Source organism: Eschscholzia californica, unplaced genomic scaffold (assembly GCF_041429995.1).
Source record: "Eschscholzia californica isolate CP2 unplaced genomic scaffold, dmEscCali1.0.p SCAF_4, whole genome shotgun sequence".
NCBI classification, from domain to species: domain Eukaryota; kingdom Viridiplantae; phylum Streptophyta; class Magnoliopsida; order Ranunculales; family Papaveraceae; genus Eschscholzia; species Eschscholzia californica.
In genome coordinates this window covers 51521843-51541681 of record NW_028238461.1, presented here as the reverse complement: position 1 = coordinate 51541681, position 19839 = coordinate 51521843, and the positions used below count along the sequence as shown (strand labels likewise).

Sequence of the window (19839 nt, the reverse complement as noted above, 5' to 3'; positions counted from 1 at the left end):
TATACTCTACAAAAGGTGCTACATAATTCAGCTAATGTTGTACCCCATCCATTAAAGCACTCACACTTAAAGTAATTAAATTTTACATTTTTTTCTAAATATAGTGTCTAGTTATAAAACTTATTTAAATTTATTATAAAATAAGTTTTAGCTTCTACCCACACGAAGCTATATGAAATATGAAATTTTCAAATGTTATTATAAATATTTATTTAACTTTTTCTTTTAGTTAAAAATAAAGATTTTCTAATTATTTAAACATATAGATTACAGATTTGACTTAAAAGTTTTAAAATATCTGATACAAAATCTAATGATAGATTTAAATTTTTTAATTATCTTCATTAAAACAAATACTTTGTACTTATAAAATAAAGATTTTGTTAAATAAAAGTTTATAAAAAAGGATAATTTATAAACAAGTTTTTATAAAGTGAAATCATTTATCAAATACCTTTGTCCTTCGGTTCTAACACCATTTAAGAATGTGTTTACAAATTTAAATTTTTCATTATAATTTTCTCTTTAGGTAACTTTCTCTACAATTCACAAAAAATTAATGTATTATAATTTATTAGAAAATTACTGTATAATAGTTCAATAGAAAATTATATGTAGATGTAATAATCTCGGTTAATTCAGATTCATAAAATCTTACAACAAATATAGATTTTTTGGATTATCTCATATAAATTTTTTGTTAATAAGACATTATAAAATAAAAATAATTATGAATAAGGATTTTGTAAGATAAAAGTTTGACAAATTAAATTTTTTATAAAATAAAGAATATCGAAGAATGTAATAAAATCTTTGTTAATAAAAACTCTTTAATGGGGTGTCTTTAACACTTAAAATAGTGTCAATTAAAGAGGCTTACCAATTGCCTCTGATAAATTAATTTGAGAATGGGAGAAGCTAAAGCACCCGCAAAATTGTTTTAGTACTTGAGGACAATCTCCTTTGACCCTAACATATATGGGCATAGGGGGGGATTTTGGCCCGAAAACCCGGAACCCGCCCACGACCGTCCGAGACCGAAGGGTCCGTGACCGTCCGATGCCCGAATCGGTCCGTACCCGCCCGCCCGAAAGATCTTAAGCGGACGGACGTGGGCATAGGTCCTTTACCCGGTGGTCCGACCAAGTCCGCCCGCTTATATCGTCCGCTCGACCGAACCCGTCCACACCCGTCCGTTTATCCTACCCGTTATACCCGTCCGCCTATATGATTGATTTTAAGCCTTCATATTTGTAGAGTTAGCTACAACCATTAGATTTCAAGAGTAAAAATAAATAACCATAGAAATCACTTTTCTTAATTTTGTCTTCGTCGTTCTACTTCTTTAGTCTGTATCTCCTCCAAAATCTCAGTATCTCATCAATAACCCGAGAATCCACAATAAACCGGTCGTAATCTATGAGAAGAAGCATAGAAACCGATCATAATCCATGAGAAATCTCAATGCTTATCTTGCGATTTTGAATTCATTTACTTTTTAGAATTGTAAAGTGGGAGTTTTAGAAAGTTGTATTTAACGACTAAACATTTTAAGTTTCGAATAAAAGTTTCTTTATTTGTTCATTAGTGACCGGTGTCCGCCCGACCGATACCCGGTTTGCCCGACTATCAAAATGGTCACGGACGGGCACTTTGTTGGAGAAAAATCCAAAATGTCCGCCCGTTTTGTCCGGATGTCCGAGTGGACACTTAGGACTCGTGTCCGTTCCGCCCGGACCGGTTGAGTTAGTGTCCGTTTCCCGCCCGTCCGGACCGATTCCCACCCCTAATGGGCACCAGGGCACAGATCAACCCGTCCGAAATCCAAAGCAAGGCTTTAGACGCAAATCAGTCCGAGAGCTTTCGGGCTGGTTCAGTTCGGCCCCCTTGCTTTGAGTTTTAGACTAGCACTTTGCTTAAGCTATCCAACTGCCATGTCCGAAACTAATCAGACTGGTCTCATTCCGAAACCAGTCCATGAGTAGGTTGAGGGTATTTTTAATGGTGGATTTTTATTAAGGTATTTTCTCTCTCTAACTCCTCACCATAGATCAAGGTTGGTTTGGAATCAAAGTTCTTCCTGTCATGATTTTACTCTCTTTCTTTCTCTAAAACAAGATTTTTTTTTATCTCTCTAGCTCATCACTATTGATCGATGATGATGGGTTTGGAAACAAGATTGTTTCTATGATAAGGTGTTGATGATGATTGTAGGGGCGGGGGTAAGTGTGAACTAGGGCTCCAACCTGGGGGGGTACTATATTCATATTCTCCAACGAAGAAGTAGCGAAGTCGGTCTTGGCCCGGTGGTAAGAGGGATGGTTTTATGTGTTGATGATCTGAGTGTGACTCTTCCTTCAAGGGTTCAATATAATATGCCCCCGACTTTTGACTTATATTAAGAGTTTAGACCCTTGTATTTACCTAATGTTTTAAAATAATTTCTGAATCATATTTCTTCATGAGTCAACATTTTACTCTCTTTTTTTCTCTCAAAAGTATATTTTTTCCGTGTCTTTTCCTTCAATTTTCTGCTCACGTTAACTTAATCTTCTCTTTTGTAGGGTTCATTATAAGAGGGATGGTTTTATGTGTTGATGATCTGAGTGTGACTCTTCCTTCAAGGGTTCATTATAACAGACCCCCAACTTTTGACTTATATTAAGAGTTTAGACCCTTGTATTTACCTAATGTTTTAAAATAATTTCTGAAATCATATTTCTTCATGAGTCAACATTTTACTCTTTTTTTTCTCTCAAAAGTATATTTTTCCGTATCTTTTCCTTCAATTTTCTGGTCACGTTAACTTAATCTTCTCTTTTGTAGGGTTCATTATAAATGATCCCCAATTTTTACTTATATTATAGTTTAGTATTTTGCTCTGAAATCATATTTCCTCATGAGTCAGTATTTGTTTAATGTTTTAAAATGATCTCTGAAATCATATTTTCTCATGAGTCAGTATTTTGCTCTCCCTGAAAAATACTTTTTCCTATCTTTTCCTTCTTCCTATCGCAACAGATATTGAATATTGAAGATCTTCTTAAACTTTTTTGTTTCGATAATCTCTTTCTGTCTCTAACCAAATTTGAAATATAATTCAATAGTGAAATTTTTTAATCTTTGATGAACTGTATTCCTTATATTTAATTATTTTTTGTACTCATTCATTGTGAAACTTAAAAAATATCGATATCGTGAGATGTATAATACCAAAAAAAAAATTGTATCAAAAACTGCTTCTAAATTTTAGGTAGCAAGTACTAAATATTTTGACTTATTGTAGTCTTAAGTTGGCTTTTTTTGAGTTCAAATTATGGCTTTGCCCCGGCTAGATTGGATAATCTTACATAAACATTGATCCAACCTTTAAGCTAAGTAGAATACAAAAATTATAAGATGACTGGCTACGACATATAATATAATTTGACAACTCTCATAGTCTAAATAAGTTGAGAGAATCTCATTAAGATGTGACGTGAGCTGAGAGAAACCTTTTAACAAGAGCAATGAATAAAAATCATCAACAAGATAATTCCATCTAAGATTCACCTCATAAACAAGGCCAAATAACATGAAAAAAAAAAGGTTACAAAAGTCCATTCCCATAATTCTTTGAAACATTTAACCATGTATGTTCTAAATCCCTAGTAAAACTCAGCTCTCTTCCAAATAATACAGTATTATGATTTGCATTAGCGATGATCTTAACATCTGCCAAAGGCACCTTCATTTTCACATTGTCAATACACTCTAATGGAACCACTTGATCCTTGTCACCTTGAATAACAATTAGTTTAATTTCCGACGAATTCACAGCTTCCAGATAGTCATCCATTAGCTTTGCTCCTCCACATATCACATTGTGCATCGTGTGCCATGCTGAATGATGGGTGTGCCTTGTCAAGTCCATTAACATGAATGGGAGCTCCCTGAAAACATATAAACGTTGTTAGGTCAGAGCTTGCCCTGGCCAAAACCAAAGGGAGTTCAAGATTTGAGACTTCACATTGTTTTGACAGCCTTGGACGGATTTTGGGCATAAATTTTTGGAATGTGGCCGACCCGAGAACCCTAATAGATTTTAAAATTTAGTATGCACACGACCTGCCAGTCGCCTAAGTATCCAAGGGTGCAGGACCCATTTGCCATCCCTAACTCTGCCTGGTGAGGAAAGCATTTCAACAAGTAGGATTTGACATGTAAATTCTAAAATGAGCAAATCAAGACAATATAGGCACACTTGGCACTCTAGATATATAGGACTAAAGACATTGAAACATTGGAGATCATGTGTAGAAGATAAATTGAAGTTATGAAATTGATGTTGGAACTTGCCTTTTTCGAGTTAGTAGCTTGAGAAGCCATTCCCATGTCCTATGGTTTCTGCAGATGAAGAAGCAAATGCTTCTTCCCAAGTGTTCATACCATGACATAACTGAAGAACCAAATAGTAATGGTGGCCACAGTCTTCTCTCAGCAACTCTGTTGAGAGTTGTTAAACTTGCTTTCTCTTTTGATGAAGAAAAGTAAGGCTGAAAATAAAACAAAGAATCACCATGAGATTACAAGGATAAATAAGCCTAATCTGTGAAACATGCTTGCTTACCTTAAGCATCCTATATCTACGAAAGGAAATCGAAAGAAAAAAAAAAATCATTTCGTAACAAGGAATGCGGAAATTGTGAACTTTTTGTTTGATGACCTAGTTTTCATGACTTCTCGGATTCGAGGCTTTACTCGCTTCGTATTCCCTTAAACGTATGTTGACCTATACAAGAACAAAGCTGACTAACTACCCCACCATTTGGTCATTTAAGTTGTTAATGCTTATAATGTAAGGGAGTATTAATCAAACAGTACTTAGTATTAATTAGTGAACTTACAGGGGCAATCAAGGTGATTGTTTTGACAGATTTCTTGTACTTTGAAGCTAAAGCCAATGCAATTATACAACCCATTGAATGAGCAACTATATGAAAAGAATCACCTAATTGAAACTTATTGATAACAGATCTTTCCACCATTTCCAAATGATCTTTCATTGTGTATAAACAATCCCATGGTTTTGGGCTTTTACCAAACCCTAATAGATCCACTGCAAACAACCTGAAATTCTGTTTTCCATTCTCAGAGAGATTAGGAAACACTGATTCTGTCCAAAAGGATGAAGAAGAAAGAAACCCATGTAAGAATATCACATTTTCATTTTCTAGACATTCTTCAGAGGGTTCTTTAACAACTACATGAAGCTTCATATCTTCAAGTTTCTGCCATGAAAGACAAGATTCACAATCACAATCAGACCATCTATTTTTCAAAATCAATCCATCTTTCTTGTCAAAACCCTCTTTCTCTTTTTTCAAATCAAGAAAACCCATAACCTTGAAAATGTTTTTCCTCTTATATAGAGTCTCAGAAAGTTCAATTTCTCCATTCTGTTCATCACCATTAACAGAGCTTCCATGATTTCCTCTGTTTTCATTACAATAACATGATGAGAAACCATTTTCTTCCTTGATACCATCAATAAATCTATAAAAGTAACAAAGAAGAATGTCTAATAAATCCAAGAACACAAAAACAATGAAACTAATTCCTGAGATAAGATTGTTGATAGCTTTTTCCACCCATTTAGTAGTTGTAAATGACAAAATTTGGGGCATTTTTAGGCAAAAGAGATGACATTTTTTTTCTAGATTGGGAATTTATACAAGTTTTGTACCAAATGAAATTGTGATAGAAGAAACTCCACGTATTACACATTTTTCTAGAAGATCGCAGCGTATGGGGAATCTGGCTATAGTGATTTTATTCCAATAGAAAAGTGCCACTTGTAGTCATTTGGTTACGTTGACAATGTTATAAATGACAATAAGGAGACCATTCCTTCAACAAAAAAAAAAAAAGAACAGTTGACTATTTCAATATGATTGGTATTAAGAAATTACTAATACCAATTATGAATATCATCAACCATTTACTATATTTGCCTTTTTTTTTTCCTCTTGCTATAATTGTATACGAGAAGATTGACGGAACAACGGACTATTTCAATATGACTAGTATTAAGAAATAATACCAATTATGAATATGCTTGACCATTTACTATATTTGCCTCTTGCAACAATTTCTTTTTACTTTTTTTTTTTACTATACTTGTGTACGAGAAGATTGACATAACAATTGACCAGTATTTTAAAATGATAGTGTTTTATAGTTTAGGAATTACAAAATATAATCGATAGTTTGATTGTTGAAAAACTAATTTAATGTTTAACACTAATAAACACTTAACCATCAAAGTGCCAATAGTAAAGAGTGTGTTCTGTATTAGGACAGTAACTCGACATAAGAGAAAGGATGATATCCAAAATTGGTATGTTTAGCGACAAACCTTATTTATAGTTTGTCTGACATTGCGTATGTTAGCCATGTTGAATTGGAGATCCGCTGGTAAAAAAGAGAAATACTAGTAAATGATTAATGAGTGCATTCTAATTATGAAGTAAACAAAAATGTAATTTAATTAGGTTGTCTCAAATAAAATGTTGGTTCAAACAAGGGGTAGGAATTGGGTCGGGTTCGGCTGCCTATGTGTACCTGCGGTCTAGATTCAGACGATTCCCCGCAGCTAATATTAGAGAACAAGGGGGGGCGCTTTTTATAACAATGGGAGTGGTTTTTAGAACTTCTCTTTTGCTTCTTCTCCCACTCCCGCAATTTCTCCCCGGGTAGAAAGATGCAGCAGCAGATTCAGCAGCAGCAGCAGCAGCAGCCAATGGCAATCAACCAGCAACCGGAGACGATGGATCAGGTTGAATCCACCGCGGAGGCGCCACCCAAACAGGTAGCACTGGCAATGGAGAGACTATCAAGTGCCGCTCGTCTGATTGCAGATATCAGGTTGGGTGCGGATCGAATTCTCGAAGCACTCTTTGTTGTTGCTCAACCTTATCAAACCAACATACCCTTTCATCTAATCTTGAAAGAAGGGACTTCCATGACTCAACATCTTCAAGATCTTCGGAAAGTCGGTAATTTCCCTACCCTTCAAACAAAAAACCCTTTTTTTCTACTCATTAAATAATGTATGAAAACCCTAGGCGAAGTAACAGGTTCTGTTTGTTTAGTGTAAAAACCTTCAGTTTTTCTTGAAATTAATATAAGTTTTACTCAAAGGCAATTGTATAGGGCTGACGGGGAAGGCCTGAAAATGTAATTTTTGACGGCTCCTATTGTCACTCACAATCTTCTCCAAATTTTCATGATTGATTAACATTCCCCCAATTTCCCTCCATTTTCCAATGTGCTAGGTTATTCTCATGTTTTAGCAATCATTAGTCAAATTCATTAGTATTAGCCTTTTAGGGTTAAACTCACTACTTATAAACCCTAAATCTGGAAAAAGGGATTATTTGGTTCTTTCAGAAAACTAATATACACTTCAAGTAATTTATGTTTTGCTATCGTAACTGTTTTAGGACCCTTTAAGTTATATCATATAAGATCCATTATAAGGGAAATAGAGTTGTGTATGTATTTTATGTGAATATGTGATACAATATTTTGACTTGTTAAGTGGATATTTGTTATGAAGACGTGTTCTGGATCACAGGGCGAACAGACCCTAAGCCTCTTAAATCGAATACGGAAATAGTAAAATTTTCCAACCATGTCGTTTTCTATGAACCAGGTAGATATGAAGGGGCCCTGGTGGTTCGCCAAGTCTGTTTTCATTAAAAATAATTGTGTAAGGAAATTTGCAGAGTCTGTTTCAACCTTTAGTGGATTGTCGTTGACTGATCTCCATCTTATCCCGTTTGATGATTGATAATTTAACTATATCCAGTCTTTTTTTTTTTGTGTAAGGAAAGTTTTTTTTTGAAAACTATATCCAGTCTTAAGTAACTCTTAGATGTCTTCATTTGAATTAAAATCGTCTTGTAATACTAATAACTCTAGTGAACTAATGTTTCATAGTAAAATTGTACCTATATCAAGATTGCATTTCTAATCAAGAACGGTGAAGTATTTTCTGGGAGTACTTGGCTGTTCTATTACACGTAGTTTGATTTGGTAAAATATTAGTGCACTCTACCTAGAAGGGCTACTGAGTATTGGGAAGTTGATTTTTCTAGGGTCACTGGATGTTAATAATATTTGCAAATAGAGAGTTCAGGTTAAAATTTTGGATTGTCAATTGGGTGTGGCTAAAGAGATTTTGAGATTCCACTATAGGCTGTAGCTGATACATAAGTGAGTATTAGCGAATTAGGGTACTATATGCATCATCTAATGTGTAGTGACTTTTTATTTAGGAAAGCAACTGGAAGATTCTGGAGTTCTAAATGGATCTCTTAAATCACGAAGCAATTCTTGGGGCTTACACATGCCTCTTGTTTGCCCTGATGGCGCTGTTGTTGCATATGCATGGAAACGTCAACTTGCCGGGCAAGCTGGTGCATCTGCTGTTGACAGGACAAGGTAACTTTGACATATCAGCAAAGCTTTTCTGTTTGTTTTCTTTTCTACATTTGTTAATAAATGCTGTAAATGATCGGCAATAAAAGAGTTTAAAACCCATTCCTATCACTTTCTCTGAATCGTTTGCAGGCTAGCTCTGAAATCATTTACTGATCAGAAGAGACGATTCTTTCCCCACCTAGAAGATGAGTCATCTGGCCAGACTTCTTCTGCAGACTCTGGTTCTTCTAAAAAACAGTGTGGTCCTCAAGGATCAGTCTTGGGTCAAGGAGAAGAGCTAAGTGAAGATAGAACGTTGTCTGAGGTTTTGACACGTTTTGAAAAACAGGCTCCTAATATTAGAATTTTCACCTACCAACGCTTGGATTGGCTGAATAGAGCATCTTCTTTGTCATCTACATCAAGTGAGTCTTCAGTGGAGGGTTCCAAGGAACATAATTTTCAGAGAGAAAATAGACTAAGAACGGGATCATTGGGTGCTGTGGCTGCTGAACGGATTTCCGTGATTGAGTTACTTGTTCCTTCTGTTTTCAGAGCTGTCGTTTCATTACATCCTGCTGGTTCCATGGACCCTGATTCAGTGGCATTCTTTTCTCCGGACGAGGTAATACTTTAACAGATGCTATCTTTTTTTAGCTGACAAGTATATATGTAGAAAAGTTTCCAAATCTTCATATCATCAGTTGAGATGTATCAGCTTACGTTTGTGAGTTAAGTATGACTCTACCAGCAATCTGTGAAAAATATTTTTCTGTAACTCAAAAAAGTATGGTCTTGCGAGATTTTAAGAAAGTAAAAATATGCAATGGTAAGCTTTAGTGTTAATTGAGCTAGATTAACTTAAGTTCATCAAGTAGACCTTACTGGTTTTTTGCCGCCTTACTGGTTGTTGTCTTGGGCCTTGGGACACTTTTATTTTGAATTGATGATGAACTGAAGATCTCCTATCAGTATTGAGCTGTTGTATTGTGGTTGACTACTTCATTGGTTGTCTTGTTTTTTCTTCATATCAATCTAGACTTGTTCAAGTTATAACTGACATGAGACCTTAGACCTCTATTCTAAGAATTAAAACATTGTTTTGAGCAACAGAGGAAAGTTGCAATTGAAGAGCTTTGAAGGGTTATATGAAATAAAACACTCACTTGATTAAATTGATACATATCTCAAGGAAAAACAGTTCGAATGTAATCCATGAGTCTGTTAGTATTATGTGAGCATCCCAGTAGCCCTCTCTATAGATAAAATGTTGAGTCATCTTAGATATCTTTGAAATAGTTGCATCCTGCATGATATTCGCTTACCACTTTATTCACTACAATGAGATCTTTACTATATGTGACTGTTTGAATGGTTTATTCGAGGATGAAGGTAAGAAACTTGCTTAAACACTTGTAGAAAACAACCACTTGGCTTTTCTTTGACAATATATTAAATACACATGTTCTTGCATATATTAGTAATGTATTGTTTTGTATCCGTGAAAATCTATTTAAGTTCGCTAAGTTGCTAGGTATCACACTTCTTCATCTTTGGTATTGATTCTATTAATAGTTTGTCTTTAATAGGGAGGCAGCTATTTACATGCAAGAGGCTATTCTGTCTACAATGTTTTCAGACATTTGGCGGTCATCACTCTTTCCTTGTCCTTTACTTTTACTGTGTTTTGCCAGCCAGAGACTTAGATATCATTTATTTCGTTAATTTAGATTGTGTTTCGTTGCATTATTGCAGGGGCACGCTGTGAAGGCATTGCAGTATTTTGTGGGCACTAAACCTGACTCTGCATTGTATCTTCTTTTGGTACTCTCTCTCCTCCCACCTTTACTTCTTAAAATACTGTAAATTGCATAAGTTCCAAATTAAGTAATGTCGTCTAACTCTTTACTTCTCTGTTTTGTTTTCTACTTTTAGCACTGGATCTGCAATTATCAAACTTTATTCACTAAACCTTGCAGGTAAGAATGGGATCTGAAACTTTGAACTTTTCCTTCTTCTTATTAATTTGTTCTTGGTCTTATTGGTTTAACTTGTTTCATGGTGCAGCAAGTGCAAACGTCTTCTAGCAATGGACAGGCAATCAGCTTTAATATTGCCTCCCATTCAACGGTCATATCGTCATAATTTTGGGTCCATTCAATCATCAGTGTCAATAGATGACCATTATCCCAATCTTTTCAAAGCGTATCATATTGGTTGTTCTTCAGATGAAGGCCTGCCACACCATGGAGTTTAGGTGCGAAGGTTTGTTAGCTAAACCTTCTGGATTTCGAAATATAAAAAATCAATTGATTCAATTGACATGTTCTACTTTTTGTAAATATATACAAGGCAGACTAACTTGAACGAGAACGGTCATAAACTAATCTTGCAAGCGATTGGCAGTTGCCTAGTTGGGACCTAAAGTAACTCGAACTCTCCAGTGTAGGGCGGCCCGAATTGATATCGTGAACGCCTCCCAAGCCCATCCCCCTTTTGTTATTAGAATACTTTATCTTTCTTCCCCTATCTTAGGCCTTTAAGAGGGAAAAGAGGTGAAAGGAAGTAGGAATGTAAGAAGAAGCGTATGTTTGTAAAAGAGTACGGAATTTAAACACGATTGCGTAGTCCCTCTTTGGTGTCGCCTGTGGGATGAGACCTGCCCTCAGTGAGTCGGATCAAGTAGTGACGGCAGATACTTAGCTAAATGCTTTCTTTAAGATCTGAACCTACTTCTAGTATTCTACTTAGAGGCAAAAGCATTTGAAAAGGTCAGGATGAGTGGGAATTTATCAGCATTATGGTGTTAAAACTGTTCATATCATGCTTAGGGTGTCACCAAACTCCACCTGAACACATGAGATGTTTCAAAACCCAGTGTTGCGAAACTCACTAGCTACAACTATGTCAGCAAAAAAATTACACTTCTGTTAATTAGTAGAAGACCTTTGAGAGGTCACCTTGAACACTTCTGTTAATTAGTACACACCTATATTTTGCCTCGAGGCGTACGCCTCAATGCGCATCTTATGCGCCTTTTTGAACATTGGTTGTGCGAAGCTTTTTATTTATTTATTTTACCGAGGAACGTCAATATCTGATAATGAATCAATCCTTACTGACTTCGATTTGTTCTCTACTTTTCTTATGCAGTCGATAGTGATATCATCCTAGCCTGTAGTCTGTATCGTTGTAGTTCTATTCCACTATTCTTTTCTAAATACAGTTGCTTATAAACTCGCATGTCATTTTCTTTTCTCTGCAGAATTAGGTGCTTAGATGCAGTAATTTTATCCATGATAACAGTTTGAATTTGCTCGGTTCATCTCGAAAAGCACATATCGGGATTGGAGAAACAAAGACTGAGCACGGTTTGATGGTGCACTTTCTTTTGGTTGATTTTCTGTATGAAGTGTGGCAAAGACGAGGGAATACCTAACATTGTGTACAAATAGGCTCACAACCTTTGAGTTGATTGCCCGTCCAACTCTAAAGATATAAAAAATCATGTAATGCCAAATGGGGTATTTTCATAATTTACTAGAGTTATTAATATGGATGGTGATTTTCTATTGTAGAAACTGTGAGGGTCCCATTATAAAACCTTCAAATTTAGGGAAGTCTTGTTCTCTGTGGAATAACTTATCAAGTAGAAGTAATTGAATGCTCTTTAATTATTTTTTTCCCCATCAGGATTAAGGTCACCTTGTAATATATTTTGCATTGAAATTGTGTAATTTTCCTGGAGCTTATCCTTATTTCTTAGTGCCGTCAACTCGTTATCATCGTTTACTTTCTTATTACTTATTTCATTTTATCATCGGTTACTTTCTTATTACTTATTTCATTCTAACTGCTTTATTCTCCATCTTCCTATAACTCATTATAGTTAACATATACTTACTATTATAGATTTGTTTCATGATAAAAACAATCTCATGCTGACGATCTAGATAGCGAAGGAGATGAAGACTATCCTTGTTTTCAAGTATTATCTACCTTTAACAAACCCCCATCATGTCATCTTCGGCATTCTTATTCTTATTTTTTATTTATTTTTACTGTTTTATTCGATTGTTTTCTCCATTTGTTGTCTTTCTGAACTTTTTAAGCATCAATTATACTTAAAAAGTAGGGTTATTCTCTAATGGCCCCCAACTTTGTGACCAGCTTCCCGCCTGGTCCCCTACTTTACGAGAAATACCCATATGGCCCCCTTTTTCCGTTAACTTTAACTTTCCGTCACTCTCTCTCCTCAATCTCTTTTTCTCTCTCTGTCATGTCACGCCACATCATCTGCTACGCCACCTCATCACCTTCTCCGGCAGAGGTCGTCGGCCGGCCAAATTTTCGACCGGCGACCTTCAAACTAAAAAAAAAATTCTCTCTCTCTAAAATTACTCCGGCGAAGGTCTCCCTTCGCCGGAGTGGTCTGTTCTTCACTGAACAGACCAAGGTATGTCTTGAAGAACAGATCTCGGGTTTGTTCTTCAAGAACAGACCACTCCGGCGAAGGGAGACCTTCGCCAGAGTAATCTTAGAGAGAGAGAGAGGAAGAGAGAAATTTTTTTTTTTTTTTTTTTTTAGTTTGAAGGTCGCCGGTCGGAAATTTGGTCGGCCGTCGACCTCTGTCGGAGAAGGTGATGAGGTGGCGTAACAGATGATGTGGCGTGACATGGCAGAGAGAGAAAAAGAGATGGAGGAAAGAGAGTGACGGAAAGTTAAAGTTAACGGCAAAAGGGAGCCATATGGATATATCTCGTAAAGTAGGGGGCCAGGCAGGAAGCTGGTCACAAAGTTGGGGGCCATTAGGGAAATAACCCTAAAAAGTATATGAAATTGATGTTTTTTTCTAGTTTAAAGGAGACTTTTTTTATGAAGATTTTAACCTACTATACTAGTTTAAAGGAGACTTAACCTACTATACTAGCATTTTAGAAAACAATACAAAACCTCTAAGCTTTGGTTGGTTTGTTTTTCAATTTTCAGATTATATACCTTGAAAACCATATCTCTCTTTCTCTGTCTAGCAAGGAATAAGTAGTACACCAAAACAAAAGGAACAAAGAGCATAAAAAGGAAGTGACATAACAAACCAAAAGTCATGTCTCTTCAATAAGGCTACTGCAAATAAACTTGCTAAAAATGGAGTTTTTGATATGAAAGGTAATTGAAAACCTCTGCTTCTTTCATGTTCCACTTCAACAAGTAATAATCATGGCTACCTAATCTCCCTTTATTTCTATAGGAAAAGAAAGAACACACTTCCTATCCTTGTCAATATTTTGTTCCTTCTCAAAACCCCACATTGAATGTGAAATCTTTTTTGAGCTTCCTCTTAGTGATATCTATTAAATGTTGCAGTGGGATATCATAATTGAGATTTGGAGACATGAAGTCATGAAGACCTTGTCTATACTAGTCTATTGCATGTTAACAAGTTACCCTAACTTCATAAACACTCAAAAATTGGACACATAGATCTTGATATGGTTAATGGATTAAACTAAAAATTGTCATTGGATCGACGAAAAAAAAAAAAATCAGAAAACGAGTGCTCTAACACATAAATTGAAGACATGTCTTCCATAACTGCGTTTGATCCTCACATATTTAATATAAGTTTGTTAATTGCGTTCTTCTTCTGTGGTTGTTTTTACCTTCACGCTTTTATTTTGCTCTTATAATATCCTATATTCAGTCTTCTGTCTATTGGTATAAGGTCATTATCAGCATTAGTAAAATGATTGTTCCAACAACTTCCCCAAACCCATTTAATTTCATAAGAAAAACATGTCTTGGCTAGAACAGTAGTCTCTGTGACCTCATGAGAAAATCAGTTACCACTCCACTAATTTTCTAATACTATTAGTTAAACATTAGAAAAAACATTCAAACCATGTGAACTCTAATTCAAACATAAAATATTGTCACGATTACACGGAAATAACAACTATATATTTCAATGTGCACGTAAGTTATCATACCAAATGAATGACGGATTTTAGATCCATCTAATGTAATTAGATCTTAAAGCAAAACTCTATTAAAAACCTTCGACTTTCGACTGTATTCTATATGTATATTCCACTAATTGCTTACTTTAATATCTAATTTGTTTGTTGAGAGATAATTAGGATCCCTACCTTAAGGAATTAGAGTTAGACATACATATTCTCTTACCACATTAGAGTTAGAATATCCTTTTTAAAAAAATATTGAGGATGTACTTTTTCACCTGCTGTGTGCCTGTGTCACTCTTTTCCTCTCTGCTTTTCATCTGTTTTTGTTTGGTTATTTAATTACTTGCAGATTTGATCAAAATTCTTTAAATTATTTTAGCAGTAAAAATAAGAAACTAATCCTCATATTTCTTAAACAAATTGTGATTAAAGTACACAACAAATTGAACTAATCCAGATTTTGTGTGAGGACAGGACAACCTGAGATTGTGCAAATAACATTAGTAGAACAATGAATACCCATAAAATTAAGGGCTTTGGATTCCTTAGATAAGAAACACTGGATCACAAAGTGTGAAGAGGTATCAACCTCTGACAATGATGATCTCGGTTGAGGCCGAGAGATAGAGAGATCGAGTGAGAGAGAGAGCTCGTCTCGGTTGAGGCCGAGAGATAGAGTGATCGAGTGAGGGAGAGAGCTTGACTCGGTTGGAAGCCGAGAGTGAGAGAGATAGAGAAATCGTGAAGGAGAGATAGAGATGGAAGAGATCAAGTACAAAGAGTTGGTTAGTTACAGTTAACAATTGTATTCTCTTTGTATTGATAATTAATGAAGTTTACACAAGTAGTATATATAGGGTTTACAATGAATATAGGGTTTCCTATTCTAAATATATTGTTTCTATGACTAAAGATACTAAGAATATATATTATGGAAGTTTCCATTATGTACACAAGATAGCCCACTCGGTTGGCCGAGTGGACTTGGGGCGGTATCCCCTAATACTCCCCCTCAAGTTGGAGCAGTAATCGAAGTAATGCCCAACTTGCCAATAATAGTCTTGAATGAGTCAGCTCCTAAAGGTTTTGTGAATATGTCGGCAAGCTGATTGTCTGAAGATGTGAAGCGTGTGGCAATTATATTATCTTTGATCTTCTCGCGAACAATGTGGCAGTCGATTTCGATGTGCTTGGTGCGTTCATGGAAGACCGGATTGTCTGCAATGTGGAGGGCCGCCCGATTGTCACAGTAAACTGTCATCGGGCTAGAATGGTCGATGCCAAAATCGAGTAAGAGATATTTGAGCCATTGGAGCTCACAAGTGAGAAAGGCGAGAGCACGATATTCTGCTTCAGCAGAAGATTTAGCAACCGTATGTTGCTTCTTGGATTTCCATGATAATGGACTTGAACCAAGCATGGTAAAGTAGCCGGTGGTAGAGCGGCGAGTAGTTGGGCAACCAGCCCAATCAGAATCACAGTAGCCTGTGATGTGAAGAGAGCTGTCAGCGGATAAAAAAATTCCATTATTGAGGGAACCTTTGAGATAACGGACCACACGATGAGCAGCATCTAAGTGGACTTGACTTGGAGTCTGCATAAATTGACTCAAATTATTTACCGCATAGGAGATATCGGGCCGTGTAACGGTGAGATAGATGAGTCGACCGATTAGTCGACGGTAGACTGAAGGATCCTTTAAAGGAACTCCATCAGTGGGACTTAGACGCAATTTTTGTTCCATAGGAAAATCCGAGGGACGAGAAGCGGTGAGTCCGGAATCTTTGATAATGTCAAGGGCATATTTGCGTTGACCAAGAAATATGCCTTTGGAAGAACGGGAAACTTCGATACCGAGGAAGTATTGTAATCGTCCCAAATCCTTGAGGGAGAATGTATGGTCAAGGAAGGACTTGAGTTTGGAAATGGCGACTTCGTTATTTCCTGTAATGATGATGTCGTCGACGTAGACGAGAACGAATATTTGCGTGGATTTCGAAGAATATGTGAATAGGGAGTAATCACTTTTGGATTGAGAAAAGCCTCTATCTAAGAGGACTGAGGAAAATTTGGAAAACCATTGTCTAGATGCCTGTTTAAGGCCATAGAGCGATTTTTGTAGACGACAGACTTTGGACTCCCCCTGAGTGGAGAATCCGGGAGGAAGTTTCATATAGACCTCTTCATTCAAGTCACCCTGAAGGAAGGCATTATTGACATCAAGTTGGTGGAGTGACCACCCTTTGATGGCTGCAATGGAAAGAAAGACCCGAACAGTTGCTAGCTTAGCTACCGGGGCAAATGTATCGGTATAGTCTAAGCCTTCAACTTGAGTGTAGCCTTTGGCGACAAGGCGAGCCTTAAAGCGCTCGATAGAGCCATCAGACTTGAATTTTACTTTATATACCCATTTGCAACCAATTGGGCGTTTTCCTGGGGGTAAGGGGACGATGGACCATGTATTGTTAGCTTCCAAAGCGGAGATTTCTTTGGACATAGCTTCTCGCCAATGAGGAGATTTCATGGCTTGAGTGAAAGAAGTAGGTTCAACCGTGGATAAGACGGAAGAGAGAAAAATTTGATGAGACGTTGAGAAAGAATTGATAGAAAAATAGTTCTCGATTGGATACTTGATGTTGACGGATGGAGTGGAACAAACATAGTCCTTTAAATGTCTTGGCGGACGATGTTGACGGGTAGGTCGTTCCACGATGATGGGAGATGGTTCGGCGACCTCTACTGGTGCGTCCGGTGTAGCCGATGGAGTCTCGCGTTGAATCGAGACTCCCGGTGTAGCCGATGAAGTCTCGGTTTGAGCCGAGGGAGATGAATCGGGTGGTGCTATAGGCACCACCGTAGGATTTGACGACGGAGGTGATGAAGTCACCTCTGTCGGTTGGCCGATCGGGGAATTGGAATCGGTAGTCACCGATGGGACCGAAGGCGGGATAGCCGGAAATGTGAACGAACCATCGTCCGGAATGGAGATGAAGTGACGAAGTGAATCGGTGGACGGTGAGAGGGAGGTTAATGGCCGAGACATCGGAAATCTTGTTTCATGAAATACGACATCCCGAGATGTATAAATTCGACGAGAATGAAGGTCATATATACGGTATCCCTTTTGACCATTAGGGTAACCAAGAAATATACCGGCGGAAGCACGGGGATCCATTTTTGTTTTGACTAACGGGATACGGGCATAACAGAGACACCCAAACACACGTAAGTGTGAAAGATCGGGTGGAGAACCCATTAAGACTTCATGTGGGGAAAGGCCACGAAGAATTGGAGTAGGCAGTTTATTGATTAAATAGACTGCAGTTAAGACACACTCTCCCCAAAAAGAGAGAGGGAGATGAGCCTGTAAACGGATCGAACGAGCCACTTCAAGAATGTGGCGGTGTTTTCTTTCCACCACCCCATTTTGTTGAGGTGTATGGGTACAACTTCTTTGGTGAATAACTCCTTTGGAAAGGAACCAAGATTGTAAGTGATTATTCATGAATTCAGTACCGTTATCTGAACGGAAAACTTTGATTTTAGTGTTAAATTGAGTGGAGACGTAATTGAAAAAATTTGATATTATTTTGAATGTGTCGGATTTTGAACACATGAGAAAAATCCACGTGCAACGAGAGAAATCGTCTACGAGGGTAAGAAAATATCGACAACCGTTAGTGGAGGGAACCGGAAAAGGTCCCCAAACATCGGCATGAATTAAATCAAAAGAATTAGCGGAAGTTGAATTATGAGATGGAAACGGTAAACGGGTTTGTTTAGAACGGGGACAAACATCGCACGGCACTTTATTATTAATATTAATAGAATTCATACATGGAATGCGAGAAATAAAATATTGAAGACGAGACATAGATGGGTGGCCAAGACGCCAATGCCATAAATTAGATGAAATACTACTAGGACTACTATCCAAACTAGTAATTGAAAAAACTGGACGCTCCGTGCGAAGAAAATAGAGATCGTCGTGAAGACTACCATGCCCAATCGTTTTCCTCGTCCTTTTGTCCTGAAAGATACATAAGTCGGAGTCAAATAAGATGGTGCATTGGAGAGATTTAGATAGTTGAGAAATTGAGATAAGATTGACTTGAAAAGATGGGATATGTAATACATCTTGTAAATATAAATCATTAGAGAAAAAAATTGATCCTATATGGAGAACACGGACTCGAGAACCATCCGGTAATCTAACAAAAAGGTTAGGAGGAGCGCTTGAATACGTAGAAAAACGAGTAAGTGTCGAACATATGTGTTTTGCGGCACCGGAGTCTATAACCCAAGGAGGAGAAAAGGAAGAAGAAAACGTACCCGTGAGATTAATTCGAGGAGAGTCGAATGGATTAGCCGATTGCTTTTGTTGATCCAAGAGAGCAATGAGCGATTTGAATTGATCGGCGGTGAGAGAGGAGACGTTTGGAGTCGAGTTGCCGGATTGGTCTTGAACGGCGGCGGCTAGAGGACCCGTTCGGTTTCGGGTACGAGGACGATCACCGGATTGAGGTGGATAACCATGGAGTTGATAACATGTTGATATAGTATGTCCATGGATTTTGCAATGATCACAAAACGGGCGAGGACGTTTTGGGCGTTGTTTATCCGATCGATCAAAAGAGGAACGTCCATTGTCATGGGAGCCGACGGCAAGAGTAGCAGCTTCATTGTTGTTAATGGTGTTCAATAAACTTTGCTGAATTTCTTCTTGCTTAACAAGGGAATGAATACGAAGGATGGATGGAAAGGGGTCCATTAATAAGATTTGGCTTCGAATAGCCGAAAACCGGTCGTCAAGACCTTGAAGGAATTCCATAGCTCTATCTTGATTTGTACGATCAAGAAGAGATCTTGCATGTCCGCAAATACATGATTCAGTAGTCATGAGAGAATTTAATTCATCTTGGAGAGATTTTAGATTAGTGAAATAAGTGGAGACATCGGAACCACTTTGCTTGAGTGAGGAAATAGCCCGTTTGAGTTGAAAAACCTTCGGAGCATTGGTTTGATAGAACCGGTCATGGAGATCTTTCCAAACATCATAAGCATTGTCATCATAAAGAATTGATGAACGAAGAGAAGGGTCAACGGAGTTGACGAGCCAACTTGAAACTAAGTCGTTGCAACGACTCCAAACATGTAAATCAATAGGATCGGTAGGTTTGGGGATAGTTCCATCAACAAAACCTAACTTGTCCTTTGCCCGAAGAGCCTTGATCATTCCTCGAGACCATGAAGAATAGTTATCACCCGTAAGAAGTGGTGTGATAAGGACAGTAGTAGGAGAATCCGAATGGTGAACATCGAATGGACCACCAGGAATTGGTTGAGAATTAACAACGGTTTCAGAGTCGTTGGTAGACATGATTAAAAAAAATAACTAGCTCTTATACCA

At 37.2% G+C, this 19839-nt stretch overlaps 3 protein-coding genes across 5 annotated transcripts; 1 reads left to right on the top strand and 2 right to left on the bottom strand.

Moving 5' to 3' along the window:
• Window positions 1-3495: 3495 nt before the first annotated feature.
• On the bottom strand, window positions 3496-5741 carry LOC147545860 (putative lysophospholipase BODYGUARD 4). Of its 2 annotated transcripts, none has more exons than XM_086637845.1 (3): window positions 4887-5741; window positions 4339-4535; window positions 3496-3932 (listed from the first exon to the last, which is right to left on the bottom strand). In XM_086637845.1, the coding sequence occupies exons 1-3, from the start codon at window positions 5664-5666 to the stop codon at window positions 3590-3592; spliced, it is 1320 nt and encodes a 439-aa protein (XP_086493971.1). In that variant the 5' UTR covers window positions 5667-5741; the 3' UTR covers window positions 3496-3589. The 2 variants fall into 2 exon arrangements, with proteins under 2 accessions (XP_086493971.1, XP_086493970.1); XM_086637844.1 differs by having other exon boundaries at window positions 3496-3928; window positions 4335-4535; window positions 4887-5693.
• An 886-nt stretch (window positions 5742-6627) lies between these two features.
• Window positions 6628-12241, top strand: LOC147545859 (mediator of RNA polymerase II transcription subunit). Of its 2 annotated transcripts, none has more exons than XM_086633977.1 (8): window positions 6628-7037; window positions 8322-8487; window positions 8617-9091; window positions 10056-10115; window positions 10222-10290; window positions 10402-10445; window positions 10534-10731; window positions 11732-12241. In XM_086633977.1, exons 1-7 carry the CDS (start codon window positions 6743-6745, stop codon window positions 10721-10723), a joined length of 1299 nt encoding a protein of 432 aa, XP_086490103.1. In that variant the 5' UTR covers window positions 6628-6742; the 3' UTR covers window positions 10724-10731; window positions 11732-12241. The 2 variants fall into 2 exon arrangements, with proteins under 2 accessions (XP_086490103.1, XP_086490104.1); XM_086633978.1 differs by having other exon boundaries at window positions 6654-7037; window positions 10534-10723.
• A 6183-nt stretch (window positions 12242-18424) lies between these two features.
• On the bottom strand, window positions 18425-19809 carry LOC147545858 (uncharacterized). The gene is made up of 2 exons (XM_086635874.1): window positions 18762-19809; window positions 18425-18459 (listed from the first exon to the last, which is right to left on the bottom strand). The coding sequence occupies exons 1-2, from the start codon at window positions 19807-19809 to the stop codon at window positions 18425-18427; spliced, it is 1083 nt and encodes a 360-aa protein (XP_086492000.1).
• Window positions 19810-19839: the final 30 nt, after the last annotated feature.